Source organism: Chrysemys picta, chromosome 22 (assembly GCF_011386835.1).
Source record: "Chrysemys picta bellii isolate R12L10 chromosome 22, ASM1138683v2, whole genome shotgun sequence".
Lineage (NCBI taxonomy): Eukaryota > Metazoa > Chordata > Testudines > Emydidae > Chrysemys > Chrysemys picta.
Genome location: NC_088812.1, coordinates 8,525,222 through 8,552,185, shown reverse-complemented (window position 1 = coordinate 8,552,185; position 26,964 = coordinate 8,525,222). Strand labels below are relative to the sequence as shown.

Here is a 26,964-nt window from a genome sequence, read left to right as displayed (position 1 = left end):
GGACCCACTTTGGAGGATCCCTCTCACCAGTTGATTCTTCAGCAGGAAGCCAACTCCCTGCACCTCAAGGGTGTGGTAAAGGGCATCCCGCTGCAATACCAGGGGAGGGGGTTCTACTCACCATATTTCCTCATTCCAAAAAAGGGTGGAGGAGAGACCTATCCTGGCAAGCAGTAGGAAGCACAAACGTCTCACACTTTCAATGGACACAAAGCTAGAAATATTAAAATAATTCAACAATGGTGTTAGCCTCAGCAACATAGCGGGAGAATACGATATTGGGAAATCAACCGTCACTGAGATTTGGAAAAGCCAGGAAAAATACAACAATTTGCAAAAGAAGCCAAAGACAACGGAGCCGTAAGAAGCAGGTGTATTGTACACGAAGCTACTGCTGCTGATTTTGATAAGGCCATGCATCTGTGGCTTGCACAAGAGAGATCAGAAGGCAATTCTATAAGCAGTGTTATGGTTACAGAAAAGGCAGGGTTACTCTACCGAGAAATGGATCCAGACAAAGGTGAGGACCATTTTAAAGCAAGCATGAGGTGACTCTGTTGGTTCAGAAAGCGGCATGGAATACGGGATGCAAGGAGAGTCCCTGACAGCTGACTCGAATGCCACTGGTGAATTTAAAACCACTTTCAAATCATTTATTGAACAGCACGAACTTACCCGGGACCAAGTGTTTAGCTGCAATGAGACAGGCCTGTATTGGCGCCTGCTTCCAAACAAGACTCTGGCAGACAGTTTAGAAAAACAGGTGAAAAATTTCAAATCCAGTAAAGATGTGGTCAGGCTGATGGCTACTGCTAACGCAAGCGGGGATTTCCATCTCCCATTGGCATTCATTCTCAACAGTGTGAAACCTGGCTGGCTAAGCTAAGCAGCACTTCTGCAGAAAAGGACCTGGGGATTACAGTGGACGAGAACCTGGATATGAGTCAGCGGTGTGCTCTGTATTAGTAGGAGCATTGCCAGCAGATCGAGGGAAGTGATTATTCCCCTCTATTCGGCACTGGTGAGGCCACACCTGGAGTATTGCGTCCAGTTTTGATCCCCCCCACTACAGAAGGGAATTGGACAAATTGGAGAGAGTCCAGCGGAGGGCAACAAAAATGATTAGGGGGCTGGGACACATGACTTACAAGGAGAGGCTGAGGGAATGGGGGTTATTTAGTTTGCAGAAGAGAAGAGTGAGTGCACTGCTTGGATGGTGTGGCAGGGCTGGGGTCTAAACCCCTTAGATGCCCTGCCAAAGGGGTAGCTCCACCCCGGCTTCCCAGTAGAACGGCCAAGTGCAGGGGCCCGGACACTCAGCAAGGAGCTCATCTGTAGGCTCTAAGGAGGGCAGGCTCAGAGGAATCAGTAAGTTGAGTGGAGCCAGCTGTGCTGGGGGCTGGGAGGAGATATAAGCCCAGGGAAAGGCTCACTGGAGGGGGAAAGGTGAGCCGGGGGAAGACAGAGGGACTGCAGCTCTGTCTCTACCGGCAGCAGAAAGCCTCAGGGGCCAGTAGGCCCAGGGAAGGGTCAGAGTGGGGATTGGTGTTGTGTGCATCAGGACTCTGTGTTAAGCACTGTAAATAAAAAGACATGGGCGAACCACCTGAAGGAGGCATTGGGACCCCTTTCTTGGACCACCCCAAGCACAGAGCACAGGGACTAGAGGGCAGTAACCTGTGCAGACCCTGTGACAGATGGAGAAAGGTATTTTCTCTGACTGGTTTTTTAAACACTTTGTTCCACTTGTGGAAGACTACCTTATGTCAAAAGCGACAGAGTCCGGTGGCACCTTATAGACTAACAGACGTATTGGAGCATAAGCTTTCGTGGGTGAATACCCACCTCTTCAGATGAATGCGACCTTATATCAAAAATACCTTATGTCAAAATCTGTACCTGTCCAAACTGTACTACTGATGGGTAATGCTCCGTCTCACCCTGCCATTGAAAATCTATTGACGGAAGATGGAAGCATTTGGTATTTATTTTTACCACCAAATGTCATATGCCTCATTCAGCCAATGAACGGAGGCATTCTGGAAAACATGAAATGTTGATACAGGCAAAACCTTTTGTAGTGAGTATGACTGGGATCAATGCAATTTGAATCTTATCGATTTTTGTAAACAGCTGACAAAACATGTGTGTCTACATGTGTGCTGAGTCCTGCAGTGAGATTGGCTCGGAGTCTTTGACACGCTCCTGGAATACACGTTGGCAGTGTATTGACAACACTGAGAGAGAATTTGGAAAACAAGGATGAGATGGAAATAAATCAATTAAATTTTTCTAAAGAGTGACAGCTTTTGGATATCACCCTGGAAGAACAGGAAGAATGGCTAAACGCAGATTACCATGAGAACAAACACCCTATTCTCAGCGACTATGAGATAATTGAATTGGTACAAGAAACAGCACAACCAGACAGTGACAAGAAGGAGGGGGAGAACGCCAAGAAGTTCCCATACATGCAAGCAGAAGAGTGTTTTGCTACCTGTCTGCAATGGCTTGAACAACAGCCTGACACCGCAGCAATGAACCTAATAATGCTTCAAGAGCTACATACCTTGGCAGCAAAAAAGCGTGTTAGCAACCTCAAGCAGAGTACCATTAACAATTGTTTCAAGTCTACATAGTTTATCCTGTAGTACTTATGCAGGAAAGTTAAGTTTGGATAGGGTTTTTTTGTTGTCATTATAAAGACTAGTGCCGGTACATTTTGCTGTAGCATTTTCTTATTTTTTTTTTAGTTCTATTTGAATGGACATTTAAATCGATGGGCTTTTGTGTTTTCTTTTCATGGCTAACAAACACTAAAAAGAAGCGAGAGAAATTACTTAAAATTGAAATATAGTACTGTGTTAACGTAAACTACTAAAAATAAAGGGAAGGTTTTAAAAAAAGTTTTGACAAGGTAAGGAAACCGTTTCTATGCTTGTTTCATTTAAATTAAGATGGTTAAAAGCAGCATTTTTCTTCTGCATAGTAAAGTTTCAAAGCTGTATTAAGTCAGCGTTCATTTGTAAACTTTGGAAAGAACAACCATAATGTTTTGTTCAGAGTTACGGACAAACTCCATTTCCGAGGTGTTCATAACTCTGGGGTTCTACTATATTTAGACTTCCAGCATTTGTACTTATAAAATGTGTCTATATTTAATTGTCTGCCCTCATGTGATGTAATCGGATGGGACTCTTTTTCGTTTGACTGTTTCTCTTCAGTTTCTACCTGTACTATATCTCTCCTCGCCTCTTTACTAGGATATAGAGTATCCCATTTAATAAATCCTCCCCTGAGGACATGCTCCTGCCCACCTGTCAGCTTTCCCCCAGCCCTTAGTTTAAAAACTCCTCTATGACCTTTTTAATTTTCCATGCCAGCAATCTGGTTCTGTATAGGCTCCAGGAGTACCGCCAACTTTTCTGCCACCCTAGGCGGTGGAAGGTCCCGCCCCAAAATGCCGCCCCCCACAGAGGCGGCGGAAGGTCCCGCCGCCGAAATACCGCTGCGGTCGCCGCCCCCCAAATTATAGCGCCCTAGGTGACCGCCTAGGTCGCCTCGTGGGTTGCGCCGGCCCTGATAGGCTCCTCCACTCCCAAAAGATTCCTACTAAACCTAAATCCCTCCTCTGAATGCCATCATCTCATCCATGCATTGAGACCCTGCAGTTCTACCTGTGTTCCTAGCCCTGCGCATGGAATGCTATCATGAAGGTCCTGGATTTTGGTCTCTTACCTTGCAGCCTAAACTTGGCCTCCAAATGCGTAAAAGCTTGCGAGGTGCACAGATATCACAACAGTGGGGGTTGGATAGGACAGGCCCTGTGGACGGACAGGCCCTGTGGTAAGCAGAGAGAAGGAGCTGGCATGTACACCACAACTGATGCTCCTGAGAGTGAAGGAAGCCCTAGAGCCTGCCTGTTCTTGTGCAGACGCCGTACAGCCATAACACTGGGCAGTGGCGTCACAGCTGGGCCAGACCGCTCAGAGTCTGGGGGCGGAGGGGACTCCCAGAATTTGCTGTGCTGTAAGGATGGATCTGTTGCAAGTCCCAGGTTTGGGTTGACCCTTATAGTAAATGTGTACTAACCATGTAGGGATCTGAGCAGGCAGCCCCAGGCACTAACCCCGTGGCATTAATCGGAGGATGCTGAGTTAGTGTTTGCAGAGATCTGTGGCTGCAAAGAACTGTGTCCATTCCCCTGCCCTGCAGCACTTGCGCGTCGTTTTCCTGTGCAGGGAGGTGTCAGCTCAGGCCCTACCGTGGTTTGCACCTGCTCTGCCCGGCTGGAGAAGACACTACGTGGTCTCCAACAGGCGAGAGTCAGGCCCTGACCGTTGTCACCTGGGCTCTGGAATCCCAGTGCAGGGGCCAGGAATACTTGCTCCCACAGACTCGCCCTGCAGTGGGGTTGGCTAATCCAGCTGCCTTCGCTTTGCCCAGTTGCTGCCGGCACCATGTGCTGTTAATGCAGGCTCTGCCAGGGAGGAGCCGCAGTCACTCTAGGGCTAAAAGTACAAGGGACAAAGTCTTTGCTGGTGTACGTTGGCACAAACAGAATTTGTCCCAGAGAGTCTCCTGCCACTAAGGAGTGAGCTAGTCCCATAGGTTCGAGCCCTGCCATCCCCAGCTGGCACTGACAGACGCAGCCCTCAGAGGGACCTGTTTGTTCCTCCCTGCTAGGCCAGGGTCTAGAGATGCCCTTGTGGCCCTGAGACCTCTCTGGGACCACGTCAGAGCAGCATGCTGGGATCTGGGCCTTGTCTGCAATAGGGTGAAACTCTGGACTTTACTCCATGAACTGGGGACCTTCACCCGTGCTGCCCAGAATGGCTGGACAGGACCAGGGCTGAGGGGAGGCCTGGGGAGAGACTACTGCGCTGTTGTGTGGTTTTTATCCCTTGCCCATCACTGTGGTGTCTGCCTTGCAGGACTGGGGTCCGGGTGCTGTCGTCCCTTCTTCGGCCCTGCTATTCTGGAGGGGGAGGCTGCCACGGACCCTCTCCAAGTCCACACAGGGTGTGATGTGCTTGCTCCAGGGTGCAGAGGAGCATCCAAGCCCCTGTGGCACCTTGGCCTTCTGCCCGGGGCACTGGCACCCACCCAGCACCATGTCAGCACAGCTAGTGTTGCTCTTTGATAACATTCACTGCAGGGTTGGCTCTGCAGATCTGGGGCCCACTTCATTCCCAGTACCCGTCTGGCCTGTCTCCCTGTGGGCGCTAGGAGGCCAGCTCAGACTGCAACACCCTGCATTGGGTCGCCATTGCCGGGAGCTGAGCACGCCGTGCCCTCAGCGCTCCTTGCTGCCCAGGCAGCCAGTGCACTTGTGATGTTTGCTGTGTAAACACACCGGTGGCTGGAGGAAACGGGCGCCCTGGCGAGTGACCTTGTGCAAGGCTGGGGGGATTTGTGAGACCTGCCCACAGCAGAGGAATGCTGAGCCAATTGCTTCCTACCCATCCCCTCGAGGGGGGACAAACTGTCCAGCAAGGGACCCTCCTCTCCATATAGTCACATGGAAACAGATGGAGAACACTATCCTTGAGCAGCATGGGGCTTTTATGCCTAGGTGTGACTGGGCGCTACCGCTCTGGGCCATCCTGGGTCTGGCTGGGCACAGCCCCTCTGGGCCATCCTGGGTCTGGCTGGGCGCTGCCCCTCTGGGCCATCCTGGGTCTGGCTGGGCACAGCCCCTCTGGGCCATCCTGGGTCTGGCTGGGCTCTGCCCCTCTGGGCCATCCTGGGTCTGGCTGGGCACAGCCCCTCTGGGCCATCCTGGGTCTGGCTGGGCGCAGCCCCTCTGGACCATCCTGGGTCTGGCTGGGCGCAGCCCCTCTGAGCCATCCTGGGTCTGGCTGGCCGCTGCCCCTCTGGGCCATCCTGGGTCTGGCTGGCTGCTGCCCCTCTGGGCCATCCTGGGTCTGGCTGGGCGCTGCCCCTCTGGGCCATCCTGGGTCTGGCTGGGCGCAGCCCCTCTGAGCCATCCTGGGTCTGGCTGGCCGCTGCCCCTCTGGGCCATCCTGGGTCTGGCTGGGCGCTGCCCCTCTGGGCCATCCTGGGTCTGGCTGGCCGCTGCCCCTCTGGGCCATCCTGGGTTGGGTCTGGCTGGCCACTGCCCCTCTGGGCCATCCTGGGTCTGGCTGGGCACTACCCCTCTGGGCCATCCTGGGTCTGGCTGGGCGCTGCCCTTCTGACTCGGTCTGCCTGGGCGCTGCCCCTCAGGGTCATCCTATGACCCCCAAGGGGCCCAGTCCAGCTTGCCCCGTTGGTTCCTGTAGGGTCCAGCTCCCCAGGTACTGTTTATCTGATTGATGTCCTAAGTCCCTCAGCAAACCCTTGTGAGCAAACACAGGCCTGGAGGGAGGCTGCACGTCCACAGCACTTCAGTGAAGCATTAACCCTTCAAATGCTGACACTTTCCAGCCCAAGCAGTGCTCCGAACCACAGGATGATGACGGGGCAATGTCTCTCAGGGTCTGTACAGCGCCTAGCACAGCAGAGCACGGATTTCATTGGGCCCCCTGGGCACCACCACAAGACCAATATACCAGAGAAGAATGCCCCTGCTCGTGCAGGGTTGTTCCCTACAACCCAGTCCTGCTCTGTCTCCGGCTGGCTTGCTTTGACCAACGGGGAACAACACTTTCTAGTCCATTCCAGTGACAAATAGACCATAACTCAGCAAATGTTTCCTGACTCTTGGGCCGAGACAATTAAAGAGCCAGGGAATTCGCTGAGGACCGGCGGGCAGGGACGCTGCAGGGCAGGGAGTTGGGGCGGGTGCAGAGCCCGCTGACTGCCTGGGATTAGGAGAATTGCCTCTGTGGGAAAGTTATTGTATAGCTGGGGGTTTCCCTCCCTCTGCGGCTCTGATGGCGCTCAGGCGCGCCTGCACGGTGACGAGTCTGCTCTGCAGCCCTGCACAGGAGATGGGGCCGGACAATGAGTCTCATGCCGTGGCTAGTGGAGGTGAGTCGAGCCTTGGGAGTCGGCAGGGAGCTGGTTGACCATGGGTTCTGACTCCTCTCCTGGTCTCCAGATGCTAAATTCCATTGGCCCCACCCCAACCAAATGCGACTCCAGGCAGGGCTGCTTGGACATTTGCCATCGAAACGTTTTTCAGTGGAAAATTTGTTTTTTTCACTGAACAAGAATTTGTGAGGAAAGGATCTGCTGTGGGAAAGCTGAACAGTTGAACCCAAGGCCAGATGCTGTAGGCAAGGCAGAGGGGCCAGGGCTGACAGATTTCATCCTTCAACGTTATTCAGCGATTTCCAGGTCTGCAGATAAACATTGCACAAATACACAGTCTGCAACACCCAATGTGTTGGTTACTGTAGTTACATAATCAGCCAGTCAGGGAACGGAAACTATACCACGTGACATAGGGCAGATACTGGGAATACCATAACCAAATAGACAATTGAAAATGGGTGCTCCATTGGCTAGGGACACAAGTCACATGCTGTTGTTTCTGCTGTCTGATTGGATGTCTCGTGTAACTTGCCGACCTTCTACAAATTGCAAATTTTAAAATCAAATGTGCAATTTGCCATGTACTTTCTGTGAATGAGATTAGCAGAGACCCTGTTTCCCCCCCCCTTCCTCTGCAGCATGGGTCACAGGTCACTTGCAGGTTTAAACAAGAGTAAATGGTGGATTCTCTAACGTTAAGTCTTTAAATCGTGATTTGAGGACTTCGGTAACTCAGCCAGAGGTTAGGGGTCTATTCCAGGGTGAGGTTCTGAGGCCTGCCATGTGCAGGAGGTCAGATTAGACGATCATGATGGTCCCTTCTGTCTATGAGACATCAGCATTCAGCGCGTATTAGCGTGAGAGAAGCCTGCATGCTCAAATGCGCATGGAAAGCGTGTGTGAAAGGCCACGAATGTTGGTGAGGCACCACTCAAGTTTGAACCCCAGCAAATATAAATATATGTGGGAGGTGGGGGACCGGAGGAGAACGGGTCAGGGAGAGGAACAGCAGGGCAGCGGAGAGCAAAGCAGGGCTTGGATCGAGATACACGTGCCTCTTGTTCAGGATCAGAGGGCTGGCGCTTTTTATGCGGCTGGGATCCTTCCAGAGCTGAACGAGCCAGGGCAGGGCCAGGGGGTTGGAAAACAGAGATGCTGAGGGTTCCCTCAAGGCCTCGTCTCGAGAGAATTGCCTGCCCTTTCCATTCTTAGCCACGGGAGGAAGCTCTCTGATCCGCAGTGCTCGCGACGGGTAGGCCAGGCTCAGCTGGGATTCCTTGGCCTCGGCAGTACTGCGTATTGCGACCCCGGTTTACCTTCCCGGCAGGTTTGGAGGCTGCCAACACTAGGGGGACTGGCCCACAAGAGAGATTGGTTCTGCCCTATCTGATCGAAGCCGTGACTTGGTGCCAGTTTGCAGCACCCTGGCTGCCAGGGGGCAATGTACTGCCCCAACTGTTGTTCTGAGCTCTGAGCTTGGACTACAGACCGACTCCCACGCTGAGCGAGGCTCTGTCCCAGCTGTGATCATGCGCAGGGCCAGCTCCTACGTGTTTGGGGTCAGGAGGTCATGAGTTCTAGTCCTGATTTTCCTCACCTAACTATCCTGTGCACCAATGCTCCAGCCCCGGCATAACCCTACCCCAGGAAGTAGGGGCTGGCTGGGCAGGGTGATGAAGACGGGCTTGTTACCACCAATTACTTGTATTTAAGTGGGGGAAACCCCCACAAAAACTGTTACCAGTAGCAGCGCATTAAGTAAAGACGCAATGATGGTTGGCCGACTAACCAGTAACAACGGGCTGGTTCTAAAGGGCCCCGTATCCGGCTGCCCACGCTTTGCTCTCGTTCCAGTCCATTCCTCGCCAGTCAGAATTTTACACTGAAGAAACTGCCCACTGCACCCACCACACATGCAACTGCTGTTAAGGTGGGAAATGGCAGCTGTTAAACAGCGAACAACTGCTAGGGGGCAACCTTGCTTAGCGTCTGCCTCTCCCCAGGTAATCCAGGAGTCATCCCGGAAAGGTCCCTCTCCCCCGCAGGGTAGGACTGGGAGAGCTCTGCTGTCACCACATGATCCCTGCCCTTCACAGTGGCCTCTTTAGCAACAGGGATCCCCGTGCCACTGCATGCCTCAAACAGAGGGCATGGGTGTGGAGGAGCCCCTGTTTGCCACTAACAGAGTGGCACTAACGTCTAACACTAATGTCTCTGTCCTGTTGCTTTCCAGACACCGCTCCCTGACAGCGAATCAGCCCCAGACTGCGGGCAGAGCCTTACGCAGGTGAGTGGGGTAGTCCCTGCTTCGGGAAGCCACCCCCCCATCACCGGGGGGCAGTTCGCTGCCCTGGGCAAAGAAAGTAACTCAAAAGGCCCTTGCTGCCTGTTGGTCTGGGAATGCCCCTCCAACCTGCAGGGCATCCCATGGCATCCCTGGACACTGGCTGGGTAGCTCAGTGGGCAGGAAGGGGAGAGGGAGCTGGGGAGTAGTTTTATCTTGCTGGTTTCCCGTCCAAATGGTGAGCAGGAGTGACCCTGCTTAGTGTGGGAGAGCCAACATGGAGCGAGCCGTGCCAAAGGCTGATGGAGGAAGTGCCCAGTTGAATGCCCAGCTTCTTGACTACTGATGCTTGTTTGTCCCCCAGGCACATGCAGAGAAGGTTTGGAGAGCGGGGAGACTCCTGTACAGCCACCTCGTGAGCTCCTGTCCTGGCCTCATCCGCGATCACAAGTACCACCTTAGGCACCACAGGTGGGACGGCCCCGCTCTGTGGCCATGGCAGTACCTACCAATGAGGGAGCCTCGCAGGGCAGCTCCTGTGTGCCTGGGTATGGACCCTCCTGGAGCCAGGCCTGGACAGACGGGTGGGACGTCACGGCCCCATCCCCAAAGCCAGAAAGGGAGAGACAATCATGGACCCCTGCAGGCCTGGTGCTTCCTACCCGAGAGAATTTAATGTTACTAAATGTCAGTCACAAAGCAGGGAAAGTGTCCTCCTCCACACAGCCCTGCCCACCGACCCACTTCCCTGCCCTTCGACCCACAGCCCCTGCAGTACCTGCCCTGGGTCCTCCCCTTCACAGCTCTGCCGGAGCCCCTCAATCCCCACCCACAGCCCCAGCTATCCCCACCCTGGGTTCCCCCTGCCCTTCTCAGCTCTGCTGGTGCCCCTCAATACTGCATGGATGTGCAGTACCTGCCCTGGGTCCCCCCCTTCGCAGTTCTGCCGGAGCCCCTCGGTCTGACCCTCAGCCCCTGCAATCCCTGCCCTGAGTCCCGCTGTCTGCAGCTCTGGTGGTGCCCCTCAATTGCACTCACAGCCCCCCTGCTATTCCACTCCAGCACTCTCCCTGCCCCCAAGCTCTGCTAGTGCCCCTCAATCCCCACCCACAGCCCTGATTGTCCACACAAACCTTTCTTGCACCTTTTCTCCTGCCTCGCTATGCCAGCCCTGGATTCCCCAGGTCACTAGTCTCGTCTCACCCATCCATCGCCCTTTTTCTCCTGTAGGCATTGTTGCTCCGGGAAGGAGCTGGTAGACTGGCTGCTCAGTGCAGGGCTGTCCATCCAAATGCGGGGCCAGGCCATTGGGGTTTGCCAAGTGCTGGTGGATGGAGGAGTCCTGACTCATGGTGAGAATCACAAAGGGTCTGGGTGCTTCCAGGACTCCAGCTACCTCTGCAATGCCAAGCTGGGAGGAGTAGGCTGGAGAACATATGGAGTGTGGCAGGGTGGACTGGGCTGGGGACTGGGTGTGCCAGGCCTGTGTGGGGCCCAAGGGAACAGGGTAGGGCTGGGAGCCATGTGGAGTTTGTCAGGTTGTGGTGGGCCAGGACCCAGCAGGGCAGGATAGGCCAGGGGCTGTGTTGGGTCTGGTGGGGCAGGCTGGGGGCCATGTGGTGAGGTAGGCTGGGGAATGCATGGGGCCTGCAAGCACGGGGTAGGACTGGGAACCATGTGGAGGTTGTCTGGGTGTGGTGGGCCAGGATGCAATAGGGAGGGGTGTACCTGGAGGTGAAGGGTAGGCCAAGGGCTGTGGGCTTGGCCAGGTATGGAGGGTGAGATGTGCCAGGGACTGCCAGGAGCCTGGTGGGGCAGGCTGAGGTCACATGGGGTCTGGCAGGGGTGGGGCTGGAAACCACGTGGAGTTGCTGGGCCAGGACCCGCTGGGGTGGGGTTGCCAGGAGTGTGAGGAGCCCATGGGATGGGCCAGGGGCTGCATGGATGTGTCAGACCCTCGCCAAGCTCTAGCTCCATGACTGGGCTCCGTGCTGTGGGGCCAGGGCCCAATTCAGGCTCCTGTCAAGTGTCTGCCCATGACAAGGAGAGCGCAGGGGGAATTGCCTGTGCGCACCCTTCCCCCTCCCCCACGGCACACGCTGACAGTGCCCACTGTGACCCTGGTGTCTGTTCCTACCCCATCTCACGCTGGCCCTGCTCTCTCACGGGCTCACAGCAGCTCGTGAGCTGGTCCAGGCTCGTGCCACGCACGGTGTCGCACACAGGCTGATGCTGCCATGTGGCTCTTTCCCCAGTGAAGCAGGAGTGGCATTTCCAGGACAAGGATGCCCAGTTTTACCGCTTTGCCGAGGGGGAGCTGACTCTGGAGCCTGGCACCTGGGACACTGAGGAGCTACTGGAGGCATTGGTCTTTCTGGCCCAGCTGGGCCCTGATGCGCTGCTCACCATGGCCCTGCGCAAGCCGTGAGTATGCCACATGTGCCCCCATGGCTGGGGGAGAGCTGGGCTGCCCACCGAGAGACCCGCCCTCCCCACGGCTGGGCTGCCCACCAAGAGTTCTGCCCCTATGCCATGTCCTCCCCACGGCTGGGCTGCCCACCAAGAGACCCGCCCTCCCCATGGCTGGGCTGCCCACCGAGCGACCCGCCCTCCCCACGGCTGGGCTACCCACCAAGAGCAGCTGGGCTCAGTGGGCCTGAGACCCCAGGTGGGGTGTAGAGGGCGTTGAGTGGGCCAGGCTGGAGTACATGTGCGTGGTCAGTGCCCTCAGCTCCAGACCCTGGACACACAGACCCCCCCCCCCCCCCCCAGACAGCACCTCAGGAGGGGAGCTGTGAGACCCACCCTGCCTGGCCAGGGGCTGCCCTCTGCATGGGACCAGGCCCAGCTCGGGGGGCTGCCCTCATGTGAGGTCATGCCAGGGCTGGGGGGAGCTGCCCCGCATGAGGCCAGGCCTGAGTTGGCGGGGGGGGGTTGCCCAGCTCAGGGAACTGCACTCTGTGTGGGGCCGTGCCTGGCATGGGGATCTGTGCCCCCCGCAGACAGGGCCAGGGTAACTCCGCTCTCTCCCCAGCCCTGCCCAGCGCACGGAGGATGAGCTGGAGCTCATTTTTGAGGAGCTGCTGCACATCAAAGCTGTGGCTCATCTTTCCCACTCAGTGAGTGCTGGTTCCCCCTCCCCCCGGCCAACCCCTGCTCTGCCCTCCCCCCCCCGTCAGTCCCTGCTCCCCCCGCCCACCAGCCCTGCTCCCCTCCTCACCAGTCCCTCCCCCCACCAGCCCCCACTCCCCTCATCTCGGCCACGCCCTGCTCCCCCTCCCCACGGTCAACCCCTGCTCCCCTTCCTCCCCCCTCCCCTCCGCCTGCCAGCCCCCATTCCCCTGCCCCCACCAGCCCCTACTCCCCTCACCTCGGCCAACCCCTGCTCTCCCCCCCCCACCAGCCTTGCTTCCCCCCACCAGCCCCTCTCCCCACCAGCCCTACTCCCCTCACCTCGGCCAACCCCTGCTCCCCCCCCCACCAGCCCTGCTCCCCCCCACCAGCCCTGCTCCCCCCCTCACCAGCCCCTCTCCCCACCAGCCCCGCTTCCCTCCGCCTGCCAGTCCCCATTCCCCTGCCCCCACCAGCCCCCACTCCCCTCTCCTCGGCCAACCCCTGCTTCCCCCCCCACCAGCCCCTCTCCCCACCAGCCCCGCTTCCCTCCGCCTGCCAGCCCCCATTCCCCTGCCCCCACCAGCCCCCACTCCCCTCACCTCGGCCAACCTCTGCTCCCTCCCCTCACCAGCCCCTCTCCCCACCAGCCCCGCTCCCCTCCGCCTGCCAGTCCCCATTCCCCTGCCCCACCAGCCCCTACTCCCCTCTCCATGGTCAACCCCTGCTCTGCCCTCCCCCCCGTCAGTCCCTGCTCCCCTCTGCCTGCCAGCCCCCATTCTCTTTCCCCCACCAGCCCCCACTCCCCTCCCCACAGTCAACTAGGGTGACCAGATAGCTCCAGCCTCCTTCCAGCCCTGGGGCACCCTCTGCCGAGCACCTCTTGCCCTCTGTGTATCCTAGATTGTCCATCCCGACCCCCCGGCACTGTCTGCCCCTTTGGCCCCATGGAGTTCCCCTACCCAACTCCCCAGGCATCTCACTGAGCCCCCACTGGGCCCCCGCTGTTGCTCCTGCCAGGTTCTGCCAGGCAAGCCCGGCTCAGCAGCGCACCCTTCCTCCCACTGACCCCCTGCCCCAATATGCTCATATCGTTCAGCCCAGGCCTCATGCCATCCAGCACCTGCCCCCCTCCATCCCACGACCCTCGCCCTGTGCCGGGGCAGCACTAAGGGGTGTCTCTCACTGCAGGTGAAGCGGGAGCTGGCCTCTGTGCTACTGTTTGAGTCACACCCCAAAGCGGGCACCGTGTGTGAGTATCACAGTCTGCCCCAGCCAGTGACTCTATGAGCGTGCTCCTCCCAGCCTGGGCCCAGAGGGGGGTGTCCTGCACTCTGCCAATCTGGTTCCTGGGGCACCACTCTACCCAGCCTGGGGCCTGGCATCCTCTGACCAGGAAGTTACACCTTGGAGATGCAGCACCAGGCACTGCCCCATGGTGTGCCATTGCCTGGCACCGCACAGCAGACTGACCAGCACCAGAGAGGGCAGTGACCCCCCTGGCACCCACTGCAGGGCTCCGATCCCAGGGACCCTTGTGCCCACCAGACCCTGCAGGAAGGGAAGGGAGGAGCCCCGGGGCTGTTTGCTGGGGTGCAGGACCTGAGCCCTGTGCTCTCTGAGTTCCTGGGCGGTCAGCGTGGGAATGGCTGGAAACGGTGACATTCAGCGTTTGGCACATCCCAACCCCACTGTGCTGCCCCACAGGTCCTCACGGCTTAGGGGACGGAGCCGGCCAAAGCACCAGCCCTGAGAGTGCTCGTCCCGTGCTCCCCAGGGCAGGGCTGGGCTGGGCAGGGCAGCTCCCCTGGAACGCATAGCCTCTGCGAGGCTGGGATGTGCGGTCTAGACCCCTGACAAGGGCTGCCCCATCTGCAGTCGCTTGGGCTCCCTGGACAAACCACGGCTTCTTTGCAGTGTTCAGCCAAGGAGACAAAGGCACCTCGTGGTACATCATCTGGAAGGGCTCAGTGAACGTGGTCACCCATGGCAAGGTATGTGCTTCCCTGCCCTCCACGCTGCCCTGCCCCTACAATCCCACTGGGCCTTACTGCTGGGACGGAACCAGGACCTCCAGGCTCCTCCCCCTGCAGGCCCACTGGGCCCCACTGCTGGGACAGAACCAGGACCTCCAGGCTCCTCCCCCTGCAGGCCCACTGGGCCTAGGGTGACCAGATAGTGAGCATGAAAAATCGGGACGGGGGAGAGTACAGTTGCCTATGTAAGACAAAGCCCCTAATATCGGGATATCTGGTCACTTTACCTGGGCCCCACTGCTGGGACGGAACCGGGACCTCTCGGCTCCGCCCCTTGAGAGCAACCGGTGGAGGTGGGAGCTGAAGGGCCTGTGCCCCCTGGGCCAGCATGGTGCTCCCCCTACATCCCAGTGCCTCCCGGATCCCCTGCTCCCCAGCCGGCGGGTGATGGTGTGGGGGTCTCTGGTTTCTCACCCAGCTGCCACCCCCAGGGCCTGGTGACCACCCTGCACGAGGGGGATGACTTCGGACAGCTGGCGCTGGTGAACGATGCCCCCTCGAGCTGCCACCATCATCTTGCGGGAGGACAACTGCCATTTCCTGCGCGTGGACAAGCGAGACTTCAACCGCATCCTCAAGGTGGGCCCAGACCCTGAGCCACGGGGCCCAGCCATCCCCAGAGGGCAGTTCTCCTGTGTTCCCCTCCCTGCTGCCCCTGCCAAGCAGGCTGTGGGCACCGGCACCGCTGCCTCTTTGGTCTGTGGATCATCTCACATCACAGAGCCGCATGGCCCTGTGTCCATGGCGTACCAGGCTGGGGATAGGCTGCGGACACTGTGCAGCAGGAGGGTGTGTTGGGGGGGGGTGTGTGGCTGACACATGTCCTGCCCCTTGCCCTGTCCCAGTCCTTGCTTTGCCCCCAACTCTGCCCTCGCCCCAGTCCTTGAAGTGCCCTCTTTTGGCCCCAGTCATTGTCCTGCCCCTTGCCCTGCCCCAGTCCTTGCAGTGCCCCCTGCCCCGCCTCTGGCCGTACTCTGCCCTACCCCTGCCCCAGTTCTTGCACTGCCCCACCCCACCCCTGCTGACCCATCTCACTGGGACAGTTCGGGAGCAGCACTGACGCTGGATTCTCTAGGATGTTGAGGCCAATACCATGCGCCTGAAGGAGCACGGGAAGGTGGTGCTAGTGCTGGAGAAGAACCTGCAGGGGAGCGGCTCCAGCAACCAGTCACCGTCTGCGGGGAGCAGTAGGTACAGCGGCTTCTACCCCTGCGGCCAAAACCTTGCCAGGCCTGGGACCAGCAGCACCCCAGGGCCCAGGCGGCACTGAGACAGATTTGGGTTGTTCCCAGGGAGACCTCACTGCAACCCCAGGCTGCCCCATGCAGCTCCCACCCTCATCCCATCGCCTCCCTCTGACGGGGTCCCACTGTCTGATGCAGCAGGGTGGGGAGCTGTTGCTTCTGCTTCCCTTGGCCTCCCAGAATCCACTGCAACATTTCAAAGGAGCTGTGGTGCGTGTTGCAAAGGATGCTGGGACACATCTGAGCTGTGGGCCCCAGCTGCCAGATTGGGAGCGTGTGTGGGGCAGGTAGCGGCATCTCTGTAGTTGGCCACTTGGTGGCTCTGCTGAGCCTGTGTGGGCTGTGGCTCGGCCACGTGTCTAGGGGATGAGGCTTATGCCCCTGTGAGAGTCTGACATGCCTGGGTGTGCTCTGTCCTCCAGGTACTCGGTGATGGCTGGGACCCCTGACAAGATTCTGGAGCATTTGTTGGAAGCCATGAGGCTGGACGCGACGTTCTCAGACCCCCTGGGTATGTGCGGGTTGGCTGGGCTGGGGTCGCCACATGCCCAGACATGCGCCCCCGGATTCACGTTCCCACGGATACGGGTGCACGGACACACACAGATACACGCGCTCCCAGATACACAGGCACAGACATGCGCCCCCGGATTCACGTTCTCACGGATACGGGTGCACGGACACACACAGATACACGCGCTCCCAGATACACAGGCACAGACATGCCTGTGCGCAGAGATACATGCGTGCACGGACATGGGCATGGATACACATGTACACAGATACACGCTCATGGACACACACATGCAAATGAAGAGCTTCTCTGAGCTGGGACGTGGTGCCAGGCTCCCCCAGGACTAAAGGGAAGTGCTGCACTCAGCCAGTTCATAGAGCAGAGACGTCTTACATCCTCCACACAACACCCATAGCTAGAGCCTTACCAAATTCATGGTCCAGTTTGGTATATTTCATGGTCATAGTATTTTAAAAATATTGACTGTCATGGTTTCAAGATATTTAAATCTTACATTTCAGTGTTGTAACAAAGCATGGCTATGTATTTAAAACCACAAACGTATACAGCCCTTAAGTCACCATTTCTCAAACGGGGGATCCCGACCCATCCTTACTTCTGCGCTGCCTTCAGATCTGGGCAGCTGGAGAGCGGCAGCTGCTGGCTAGGCACAGAGCTCTGAAGATAGCGCAGAAGTAAGGATGGGTCCATGGTTTGTCCAGGGAGCCCACCATCAACAGCAGCACAGAAGTAAGGGTGGCGATACCATACCAGGCACCCTCACTTCTGTGCTTCTGCTGGCGGTGGTGCTGTCTTCAGAGCTGGGCAGCCGGAGATGCTCTCTAGCCATCCAGCTCTGAAGACAATGCAGGGGGCTGGGATGGTTGGGGGGATGGTGGGAGCGCAGGGGACTGGGATGGTTGTGGGCTTGTAGGACCTGGGGGCTGGGATGGTTTGAGGGAGCTGGGATGGTTGGGGACTGGGAGTACAGGGGACTGAGGTGGTTTGGGGACAGGGGACTGGGATGGTTGAGGGGATGGTGGGAGTCTGCTGGGCTCAGAGCCCCCTGCCTGGGGATCGCTGCTGGGCCCAGAACCAGTGGGTCCTGCCTGGGGTGAGGACCCTTTAACGCGTGCTGGGCTGGTGTTTTTCAGATACCTTGGTTGGGGATTTCCTGCTGACCTACAATGTGTTCATGCCAACCACCCAGTTCTGCAGAGCCCTGCTGCACCAATATCCTTTTAGGGCTGCAAGGACCCGCACCTCGTGGGGCAGCCGGGGAGGGGGTGGGTCATGGGGGTTTCCTCCTGACCACGAAAGACAGAGAAACAGAGAGAATCTGTGAGGAGCCCGCCAGAGAACCACTGGGGGGGTCTGTAGCTCTGTAGCCTGTGTGTTCTGCGCTTGGGCTCCGCTGTCGGAAGAGACAGGCCCATTCTCAGGGCCCACTGGCCCGGGGGTGCCACCCCCTCCACACTCACTCAGGGAGACCCAGATCCTGGCTTATTTTGCTGGTCTCAGTCTAAGGCTATGTCTGCACTGCCAAGGGCTGTGAATAAACCACCCCCTTGAGCGACGTAAGTTACACCGACCTAGGCGCTGGTGTGGACAGGCTGCGTCGGTGGGGCGTCGCTGCCGCCACTCGTTGGGGTGGAGTAACGAAGTTGACGGGAGAAATCTCTCCCACCTGCATAGAGCCGCTTACACCGGCTCTGAGCTCTCTAGCGTGGCCATAGTCCGCGTCCCCCTGGCTCAAAGCACCTGCTGCCTGGGGCCAATCTGCACCGAGCTGCACACTGCACAGGGGCCATATGCAGAGAGCAAAGGCCTCCCAGCCGCTGAGCTTCGGACTAGACAGAGCTGCTTGCACGTGGGGGGGTCCGGGATGTGGAATGGGGTGACTGTCAGCAAACGGGCAGTGCTGTTAAAACCAGCAATGTGGGCGTCCTGCTCCCCCTCCCTGCCCATGCCGTGGGTCCGATCGCCTACAGCTGTGCACGCTCCCCACATGCCTGTGCTGTGGGGCTGATTGGTTCTGCTGTTCTCCGGGTGCACGCTGCAAGGCTCGCCCCTCTCTGCAGTGCGGCCGATTGCCCCTGGGCATGCCCTGCAGACTTGCTGCCTGACCCCATTGCTGCTCCCAGCACACACTGACCTAGAGGCTTCCTTGACTGGCCCCCACTTTCCATGCGGAGCCCTCCGAGGGCTCGGAGCAGGAGAAGGCTGTCTACTCCCTCAGCAAGCGGCAGAAGATCGTGAGGCTGGTCAGCCAGTGGGTGTTGCTCTACGGGCCCCTCCTTCAGGCCGAGCACTGTGCCATAACCCTGCTGCAGGTACTGCGGGGGAGGGGGCAGGGGAGGCGCTAAGCAGCACATGGGTAGGGGAGTGTGGCGAGCAGCGGGCTCAAGGGGGCTGACATCCAAGGGAATAACGAGGCTGGTCCTGGCCTCGGAGCCGCTGAGCTCTGTCCCCTGCCACCCCTGGCCACCGTTCCTTGCACGCCCCTTGCCAGTGGGGACGCAGCCCATGAGGACGTGATTCCATAATCCAGCACCAGGAGCGCTACACTAGGAAAGAAAAACTGCCCCCGGCTACTGCCCCCTGCATAGCAGGAGTCCATCCTTATAGCCCCAGGGACCCAGACACTCAATCTGCCACAGGTCATACTGGCATTGCCAGGCGTGTCATGTGAGGGCATTGCTTCCCATGGAGCCCACCCCCCCGGGAGAGATTTCCAGGCCCCTGCGTAGGGTGACCTCAGGTGTCCCAGCACATGCTCTAGAATCACGGTGCAGCCTTGGTACTGACCAGCCAGAGCCTTTGTCCTGCAGAACCTCTCGGACTTCGTGAGCCGGGATCCTCGCCTGTGCAACCTGCTCCGGGACCAGACACAGGATCGTCGAAGGAACAGAACGTGAGTCCCCACCTCCTTACATCCGAACCCCTGAGGCCCCGTCCGTGCCTAGACGGAGCCATGCCTGTGCCTCACGCGGGCCTGAGTCCTGGAGAGGCTGCGGTGTAACCCGTGCGGCAGTGACTGGAGCGCCGGACTCCTGGGTCCTAGTCCCAGGATGGATGCGCAGGTGTGTGGGGTTAGAGAGTCAAGAGGTCTGCCTTCTACCCCAGCCCTGCCGCTAACTCGCGCGGCTGGGCCAGGCCTCTCTGTGCCTCAGAGGGAATGGACTTGAGAGGCTAAGGGCTCTTGGACATGCAGCGAGGACACGCTCTGTGGAGGAGGAAACTAGTCAGTATCATTCGGACCCTCTCCCCATCCAAGTATCTTATCTCCTAGAACTGGAAGGGACCTTGAAAGATCATTGAGTCCAGCCCCCTGCCTTCGGGCCCACGGGCTCTCATCCGTGTGTGTTTCTCCTCTTTGCAGACTGGAGAACGGTGGCGGAAGCGCATCTCCACAGTCCAAGGTACCGACAGCCCAGCAGCGCCGCGGGGCACCTGCTGCCCCTTCCGAGGGGCATGACGGGTGGGCAGGGAGCCAAGGAAACGCCCCGAAGGGGAGTGGCCCTGACACAGGCTGAGGGCGATTGTGTGGGACTTTGAGGGCTTGGCTCACCTGAGCTGCCCTGTGGGTCTCCGTGGAAGTGCTGTGCCCTTGGGCTGTGAGCATGGCAGATGGCAGTGTGTGCCCTTCAGCCCCCTAGTCCCATCCCAGCTTCTTCATTCCCCCATCCCAGGTTCGGAGCACAGTGAACTGGATCGCCAGCCTGGAGGATGCCACGCTGAATAACAGCTGTGCCATCGGAGCCCAGGACAAAGGTACAGCTCTGCGTCCGCCCGTCACACACACAGACTGCTTCCGTCCCCCCCCCCCCACAGACTGCTTCCGCCCCCTCACCCACACACAACACACAAGAGTGCTTCTGCCCCCTCTCTCTCACACACACCACACACACACAGTTTGCTTCCGCCCCCTCACACACACACACACACACACACACAACACACACACTGCTTCATCCCCTTCAAATACACATACACACACAGAGACTGCTTCTGCCCCCTCACACACTGCATTCACCCGCTCTCACACACACACACACTGCACACACAGACTGCTTCTTCCCCTTCACACACACCCAAACACACACACCCCACATACAGACTGCTTCTTCCCCTTCACACACACACACACACACACACACACACACACACACACACACACACACACACAGACTGCTTCCACCCCCCCACACACAAGGCTGCTTCTACCCACCCCCACCCTCTCTCTCTCTCTCTCACACACACACACACACACACACACACACACACACACACACACACACACACACACACTGCTTTCACCCCCTCACACTCAACACACACAAGCTTGCTTCTGCCCCCCCCCCACAGACTGCTTCCGCCCCCTCACACACAAGACTGCATCTTCCCCCTCACACACACACTGCTTTCACTCCCTGACACACACACCACATACAAAGACTGCTTCTTCCCCTTCACACAGACACACAGACTGCTTCTGCCCCCTCACAAACACACCACACACACAGACTACTTCTTCCCCTTCTCTCTCTCTCTCTCTCTCTCTCTCTCTCACACACACACACACACACACACACACACACACACACACACACACACACACAGCTTCTGCCCCCTCTCACACACACACACAACACACACATACTGCTTCCACCCCCTCACCACACAAGACTCTGTCACACAATATTGCTTCCGCTGCCTCACACACACACACACCACACACAGACTGCTTCCGCCCTTCACACACATGCACACACCCACACACACTGCTTTCACTCCTTCCCTCTCTCATGCTCACACACACACACACACACTGCTTTCACCCCCTCACACACACACACGTAGACTGCTTCTGCCCCCCCCCCCACGCATGCATGCACACATACACACACACACACAGACTGCTTCTGCCCCCTCACAGATGCACACACACACCTAGGGTCCTAGAGCTACAGGCAAACTCCTGTGATTTCTTAGGCATCCGCAGAGGCAACATCTCCCCTGTAGGTGTGTGAGGTGTAGCCCCTCCCCTTAGACACAGTCACCTTGTAGGTATGTGTGGTGTAGCGCTTCTGTGATGCATTCTCAAGGGTGAAACCAGAACTAGGGTACTGCTGAGCCCTCTGTCTTGCCAACCTGGGCTCCGTCTCACACTGTGATTATGTGACAAGCTGCAAACCCCTCCAGGTCCTGCATTCACACAGACATTCACAGGCAGGGACACACCCAGCTGCAGTTACATGAATGCTTTCATAGGCCACCCATGAACCAACAATAGAGAGGCTCTGGCAAATTCCCCCCAGCTCCCCAGCCTAGAACCCCAGAACTGTACCGTCTTGCCCTGCTCAGAAGCCTGACCAGCGTAAGTGTATTACCCAGTCTGTCCCTCCCTCAATGTGGAGAGAATGTGCACCAGTCCTTGGTCCTGAACAGATTTCCCTTTACACTTCAAACAACACACTGTTTTACGTAAAAAATATAAAACAATTTATTAACTACAGATGGATTTTAAGTGATTATAAGTAGTAAGCGTACAGACCGAAGCTAGTTACCTAAGAAATAAAACAAATTTGCGATCTGAGTTCTATTAACTAGACAGGAATTGAATCAAGCAGTGTTTCACCCTGACAGAAAATACAAGCAGGTCACAGGTCTTCCATACACGGGCAAGAAATCCCTTCAACCTGGAACTATCTCCTCAGTTCAGTCTTTTTCTTCAGACCTGTTTCCAGGTGTTGAGTTGTGGGGGGAGTGAGGACAAGTGATGTGATGTCACTTCCCCCATTTATAGGTTCCTCCAGCTTGCTGGAAAGATCTTTTGCTATGATGTGAGTCAAAAAGTGTCCATTGTTTACCTGCCCCCTTTGAGAAGGCTTCATTGTACACAGATAATGGTAATGTGGATTCTAGGGTTGCCAACTTTCTCATTTCAGAAAACTGAACACCCTTGCCATTGTCCCCTTCCCCCCAGCCCCGCCCCCCCCATCTCCGTCGCTCGGTCTCCCCCACCCTCACTTACTTTCACCCGCCTGGCGCAGAAGGTTGGGATGTGGGGTGTGGGCGTGCTGGGTGGGGGTACGGGCTCTGGGATGGGGCCGGGGATGAGGGGTTCAGGGTGCAGGAAGATACTCCAGGTTGGGGCCAAGCGGTTCGGAGTGTGGGAGGGAGGTGCGGACTCTGGGAAGGAGTTTAGGTGCGGGAGGGGATGCAGGGTGCAGGCTCTGGGAGGGAGTTTGGGTGTGTGAGGGGGCTCTGAGCTGGGGCAGGGGGCTGGGGCGTGGAAGGGGGGGTCAGGGTGCAGGCTCTGGGCGGGTCTGGCTGGGGCAGTTTGCGGGGGCTCCAGGAGGCGCTGATGTCAGGTGACCCCTTAAATAGCAGCTGCACCAGCGGTGCCCTGGCATTTCCCAGGCCTCAGAGTCTGCTCTGTCTGCCATGAATCTTGGACACGTGGCTCGGGGAGGACAAAAGTTTTTCCTGTTCTCTGGAATGCGGGGGGAGGGAAGAGAATTCCCCGCAAGTGACACACACACCCGAAAACCGGACGCCAGGCAACCCTAGTGGATTCCCCTTACTGAGCCATTAACACTGTCTGGCTTCTCCATTGTTGTACCTGAAAGGCTGCTTGTGGGTGTTCCCAAACTCACTACATATTTCAGTAACGCACACATAGCAAAACATCATAACTTCGCATACAATGATACCACATACAATCCAACAGGAGAGTAATGCTTAACCGATCAAGACTTTTAAAATAGTACCTCGCAAGGCAGACTTTTTACAAAACGCATCATAATTATATCACCATGGTAGATATGGGGGTGCCAGGGTGTTGCTTTGGGGAAAAGACTGTCACACATCCCCTTGGATACAGTCACCCTGGGAGGCGTGTGGGGTGCAGACTCCCCGACATGGTGGTCCCCATACCCGAGAGGCAGGGCCCTGCTCAGAGCCCATAGGGACTTGCAGTCAGGGCTTGTGCCCTGGGGCCCCAGTCTGCCTCCCACGGAGTTCACAGCTCAAACCTGCCCCCAAACGGGGCTCCCTGCCCGGGGATCCTAGGTCACCTCTGCCCTCGGCTGGCTGGGTCCTGGCCAGGGGGGTCTCACTAACGCGTCCCCGCCTTCCCCAGTGCCCTACGACGTCTACAGAGCTGACCACTCCTGCCTCACCGTGGTGCTGCCAGTGAACGCCTCCGTGCGCGACGTGCTCCAGTCCCTCACCCGCCAAGAGGGCGGGCACGGCGAGCGCATGCTGGTCAAGGTCAACTCAGCAGGGGGTGAGTGAGTGGCGTGGTGCTGGCGGGAGCTGGGAAGTGCGTTCTCCCCCCTCCCTCCACCAGCTGCACTGGGGCAGCACGTCCTCCCCCGACCTCCCCTGCCACCTGCACTGGGGCAGCACGTTCTCTCCCCTCCCCCTGTCAGCTGCACTGGGGCAGCACGTTCCCCCCCCTCCCCCTGTCAGCTGCACTGGGGCAACACGTCCTCCCCCGACCTCCCCTGCCACCTGCACTGGGGCAGCACGTTCTCTCCCCTCCCCCTGTCAGCTGCACTGGGGCAGCACGTTCTCCCCCCTCCCTCTGTCAGCTGCACTGGGGCAGCACGTTCTCCCCCCTCCCCCTGTCAGCTGCACTGGGGCAGCACGTTCCCCCCCCTCCCCCTGTCAGCTGCACTGGGGCAACACGTCCTCCCCCGACCTCCCCTGCCACCTGCACTGGGGCAGCACGTTCTCCCCCCTCCCTCTGTCAGCTGCACTGGGGCAGCACGTTCTCCCCCCTCCCCCTGCCAGCTGCACTGGGGCAGCACGTTCCCCCCCCCTCCCCCTGTCAGCTGCACTGGGGCAGCATGTCCTCGTCTCACCTCCCCCATCAGCTGCACTGGGGCAGCACGTCCTCCCTTCACCTCTCCCCCACCAGCTGCATTCGGGCAGCACATCCTCTCCCCACATCCCCCTGCCAGCTGCATTGGGGCAGCACGTCCTCCCCCCGCCTCCTCCCACCAACTGCACTGGGGCAGCACATCATAGAATATCAGGGTTGGAAGGGACCTCAGGAGGTCATCAAGTCCAGCCCCCTGCTCAAAGCAGGACCAATCCCCAGCTAAATCATCCCAGCCAGGACTTTGTCAAGTCTGACCTTAAAAACCTCTAAGGAAGGAGACTCCACCACCTCCCTAGGTAACCCATTCCAGTGCTGCACCACCCTCCTAGTGAAAACGTTTTTCCTAATATCCAACCTAGACCTCCCCCACTGCAACTTGAGACCATTGCTCCTTGTCCTGTCATCTGGTACCACTGAGAACAGTCTAGATCCATCCTCTTTGGAACCCCCTTTCAGGTAGTTGAAAGCAGCTATCAAATCCTCCCTCATTCTTCTCTTCTGCAGATTAAACAATTCCTGTTCCCTCAGCCTCTTCTTGTAAGTCATGTGCTCCAGCCCCCTAGTTATTTTTGATGCCCTCCGCTGGACTCTTTCCAGTTTTTCCACCTCCTTCTTGTAGTGTGTGGCCCAAAACTGGACACAGTACTCCAGATGAGGCCTCACCAATGCCGAATAGAGGGGAATGATTCAGGCATCATGTCCTCCCCCCTCCCCTCCAGCTGCACTCGGGCAGCACATTGCCCCCCTTCCTCCGCCAGCTGCACGTCTTCCCCCTATCTCCCCCCTCCAGCTGCACTGGGGCGGCATGTCCTTCCCCCTCCCCCGCACCAGCTGCATTCAGGCAATACATCCTCCACCCGTCTCCTTGCACCAACTGCACTGGGGCAGCACGTCCTCCCCCTCCTCTCCCCGTCAGCTGCACTGGGGCAGCACGTCCTCCCCCTCCTCTCCCCGTCAGCTGCACTGGGGCAGCACGTCCTCCCCCATCCAGCTGTACTGGGGCCAGTAGCGTAGCTAGGGGTGGAGCGGGGGCAGCGGCGCTTCCCCAATGAGCACAAGTGGCGCCTTGTCAATTTCCTGGCGCCTTTGTACTCACCCGGGGGAGCGATAAAAAAAAAGGCGCCACCCGCTGCGGCACTTTTATTTTACTCACCCAGCGGCGCTCTGGGTCTTCGGCGGCATTTCGGCGGCGGGTCCTTCAGTGCCCCGAAGACACCCGGAGCACCGCCGGGTGAGTAAAAGCCCTGCAGCGGGTGGGCGCTTTTTTTTTTTTATCGCTCCCCCTGTTCCCTCAACCTGGCTATGCCACTGACTTGGGCAGCACGTCCTCCCCCACCTCCCCTGCCAGCTGCACTAGGGCAGCAAATCCTCCCTCCACTTTCCCCTCCAGCTGCACTGGGTCAACACATCCTCCCCTCCCCTCTCCCATCCAGCTGCACTGGGTCAACACATCCTCCCCTCACCTCCCTGGCCAGCTGCACTGGGTCAACACATCCTCCCCTCCCCTCTCCCATCCAGCTGCACTGGGTCAACACATCCTCCCCTCCCCCATCCAGCTGCACTGGGGCAGCACATCCTCCCCTCCCCCATCCAGCTGCATTGGGGCAGCACATCTTCCCCCCACCTCCCACCTCCAGCTGCACTGGGGCAGCATGTCCTCCCCTCACCTCCCACTTCCAGCTGCACTGGGGCAGTACGTCCTCCCCTCACCTCCCACTTCCAGCTGCACTGGGTCAACACATCCTCCCCTCACCTCCCTGGCCAGCTGCACTGGGGCAGCATGTCCTCCCCTCCCCCATCCAGCTGCACTGGGGCAGCACGTCCTCCCCTCACCTCCCACTTCCAGCTGCACTGGGTCAACACATCCTCCCCTCACCTCCCTGGCCAGCTGCACTAGGGCAGCAAATCCTCCCTCCACTTTCCCCTCCAGCTGCACTGGGTCAACACATCCTCCCCTCACCTCCCTGGCCAGCTGCACTGGGTCAACACATCCTCCCCTCCCCTCCCCCATCCAGCTGCACTGGGTCAACACATCCTCCCCTCCCCCATCCAGCTGCATTGGGGCAGCACATCCTCCCCTCCCCCATCCAGCTGCATTGGGGCAGCACATCTTCCTCCCACCTCCAGTTGCACTGGGGCAGCATGTCCTCCCCTCACCTCCCACTTCCAGCTGCACTGGGGCAGCACATCCTCCCCCCCACCTCCTCCGTCAACTGCACTGGGGCAGCACGTCCTCCCCTCCCCCCTCCAGCTGTACTGGGGCAGTACGTCCTCCCCCTACCTCCCGCTTCCAGCTGCACTGGGGCAGCACGTCCTCCTCCCACCTTCCCCTGCCAGCACATCCTACCTCCTCCCCCCACCAGGTGCACTGGCGCAGCATGTCCTCCTCTCCCCCCTCCAGCTGCACTGGGGAAGCACGTCCTCCCCCAACCTCCCCCACCCGCTGCACTGGGGCAGCATGTCCTCCTCCCCCTTCCTCCCCACCAGCTGCACTGGGGCAGTGTGTCCTCCCGCCTCCCGTTGCCTCCCCCCCAGCTGCTCTAGGGCAGCATGTCCTTGCCCCGCCAGGGTGTCCCTGAAGCAGGTAGAGTGAAGAGGGGGCAGTAATGGGGCTGGGAGAGTGGGATGCATTCACTTTAGGCAGTGTCTGGGTCTGCCAAGCATCTGGAGGCCTGTTCACCTGCCCAACCCCCTTTCTGCACCAGCGACACCTGGCCCCTCTCCCCATGCTGCAGCTGCCCCTCTCCGCTACCCCCCAGGCTGCGAGGATTTCCTCGGGGCTCGCCCTGCCCATACTGACCCAGAGGGGGCGATGGTGTTCTAGTGGCAGCAGCTGCTCCCGCCTGGCCCAGGCCCCACACTGCGCCTCAGGGGGCATGGCTGATCCATGTCCTGCCGAG

The 26,964-nt window shown here is 58.4% G+C and overlaps 1 protein-coding gene across 1 annotated transcript in view; it reads left to right on the top strand.

Annotated features, from left to right (window-relative positions):
- RAPGEF3 (Rap guanine nucleotide exchange factor 3) overlaps positions 1-26,964 on the top strand; it is a 64,824-nt gene that overhangs the window by 28,920 nt on the left and 8,940 nt on the right. The window contains 17 exon segments of the mRNA XM_065576530.1: positions 9,215-9,268; positions 9,630-9,736; positions 10,496-10,617; positions 11,521-11,689; positions 12,300-12,384; positions 13,568-13,628; positions 14,294-14,370; positions 14,844-14,906; positions 14,908-14,991; positions 15,488-15,603; positions 16,079-16,167; positions 17,325-17,403; positions 18,353-18,503; positions 19,002-19,084; positions 19,553-19,592; positions 19,863-19,944; positions 23,318-23,464. Coding sequence (XP_065432602.1) covers positions 9,215-9,268; positions 9,630-9,736; positions 10,496-10,617; positions 11,521-11,689; positions 12,300-12,384; positions 13,568-13,628; positions 14,294-14,370; positions 14,844-14,906; positions 14,908-14,991; positions 15,488-15,603; positions 16,079-16,167; positions 17,325-17,403; positions 18,353-18,503; positions 19,002-19,084; positions 19,553-19,592; positions 19,863-19,944; positions 23,318-23,464 — 1,609 coding nt within the window.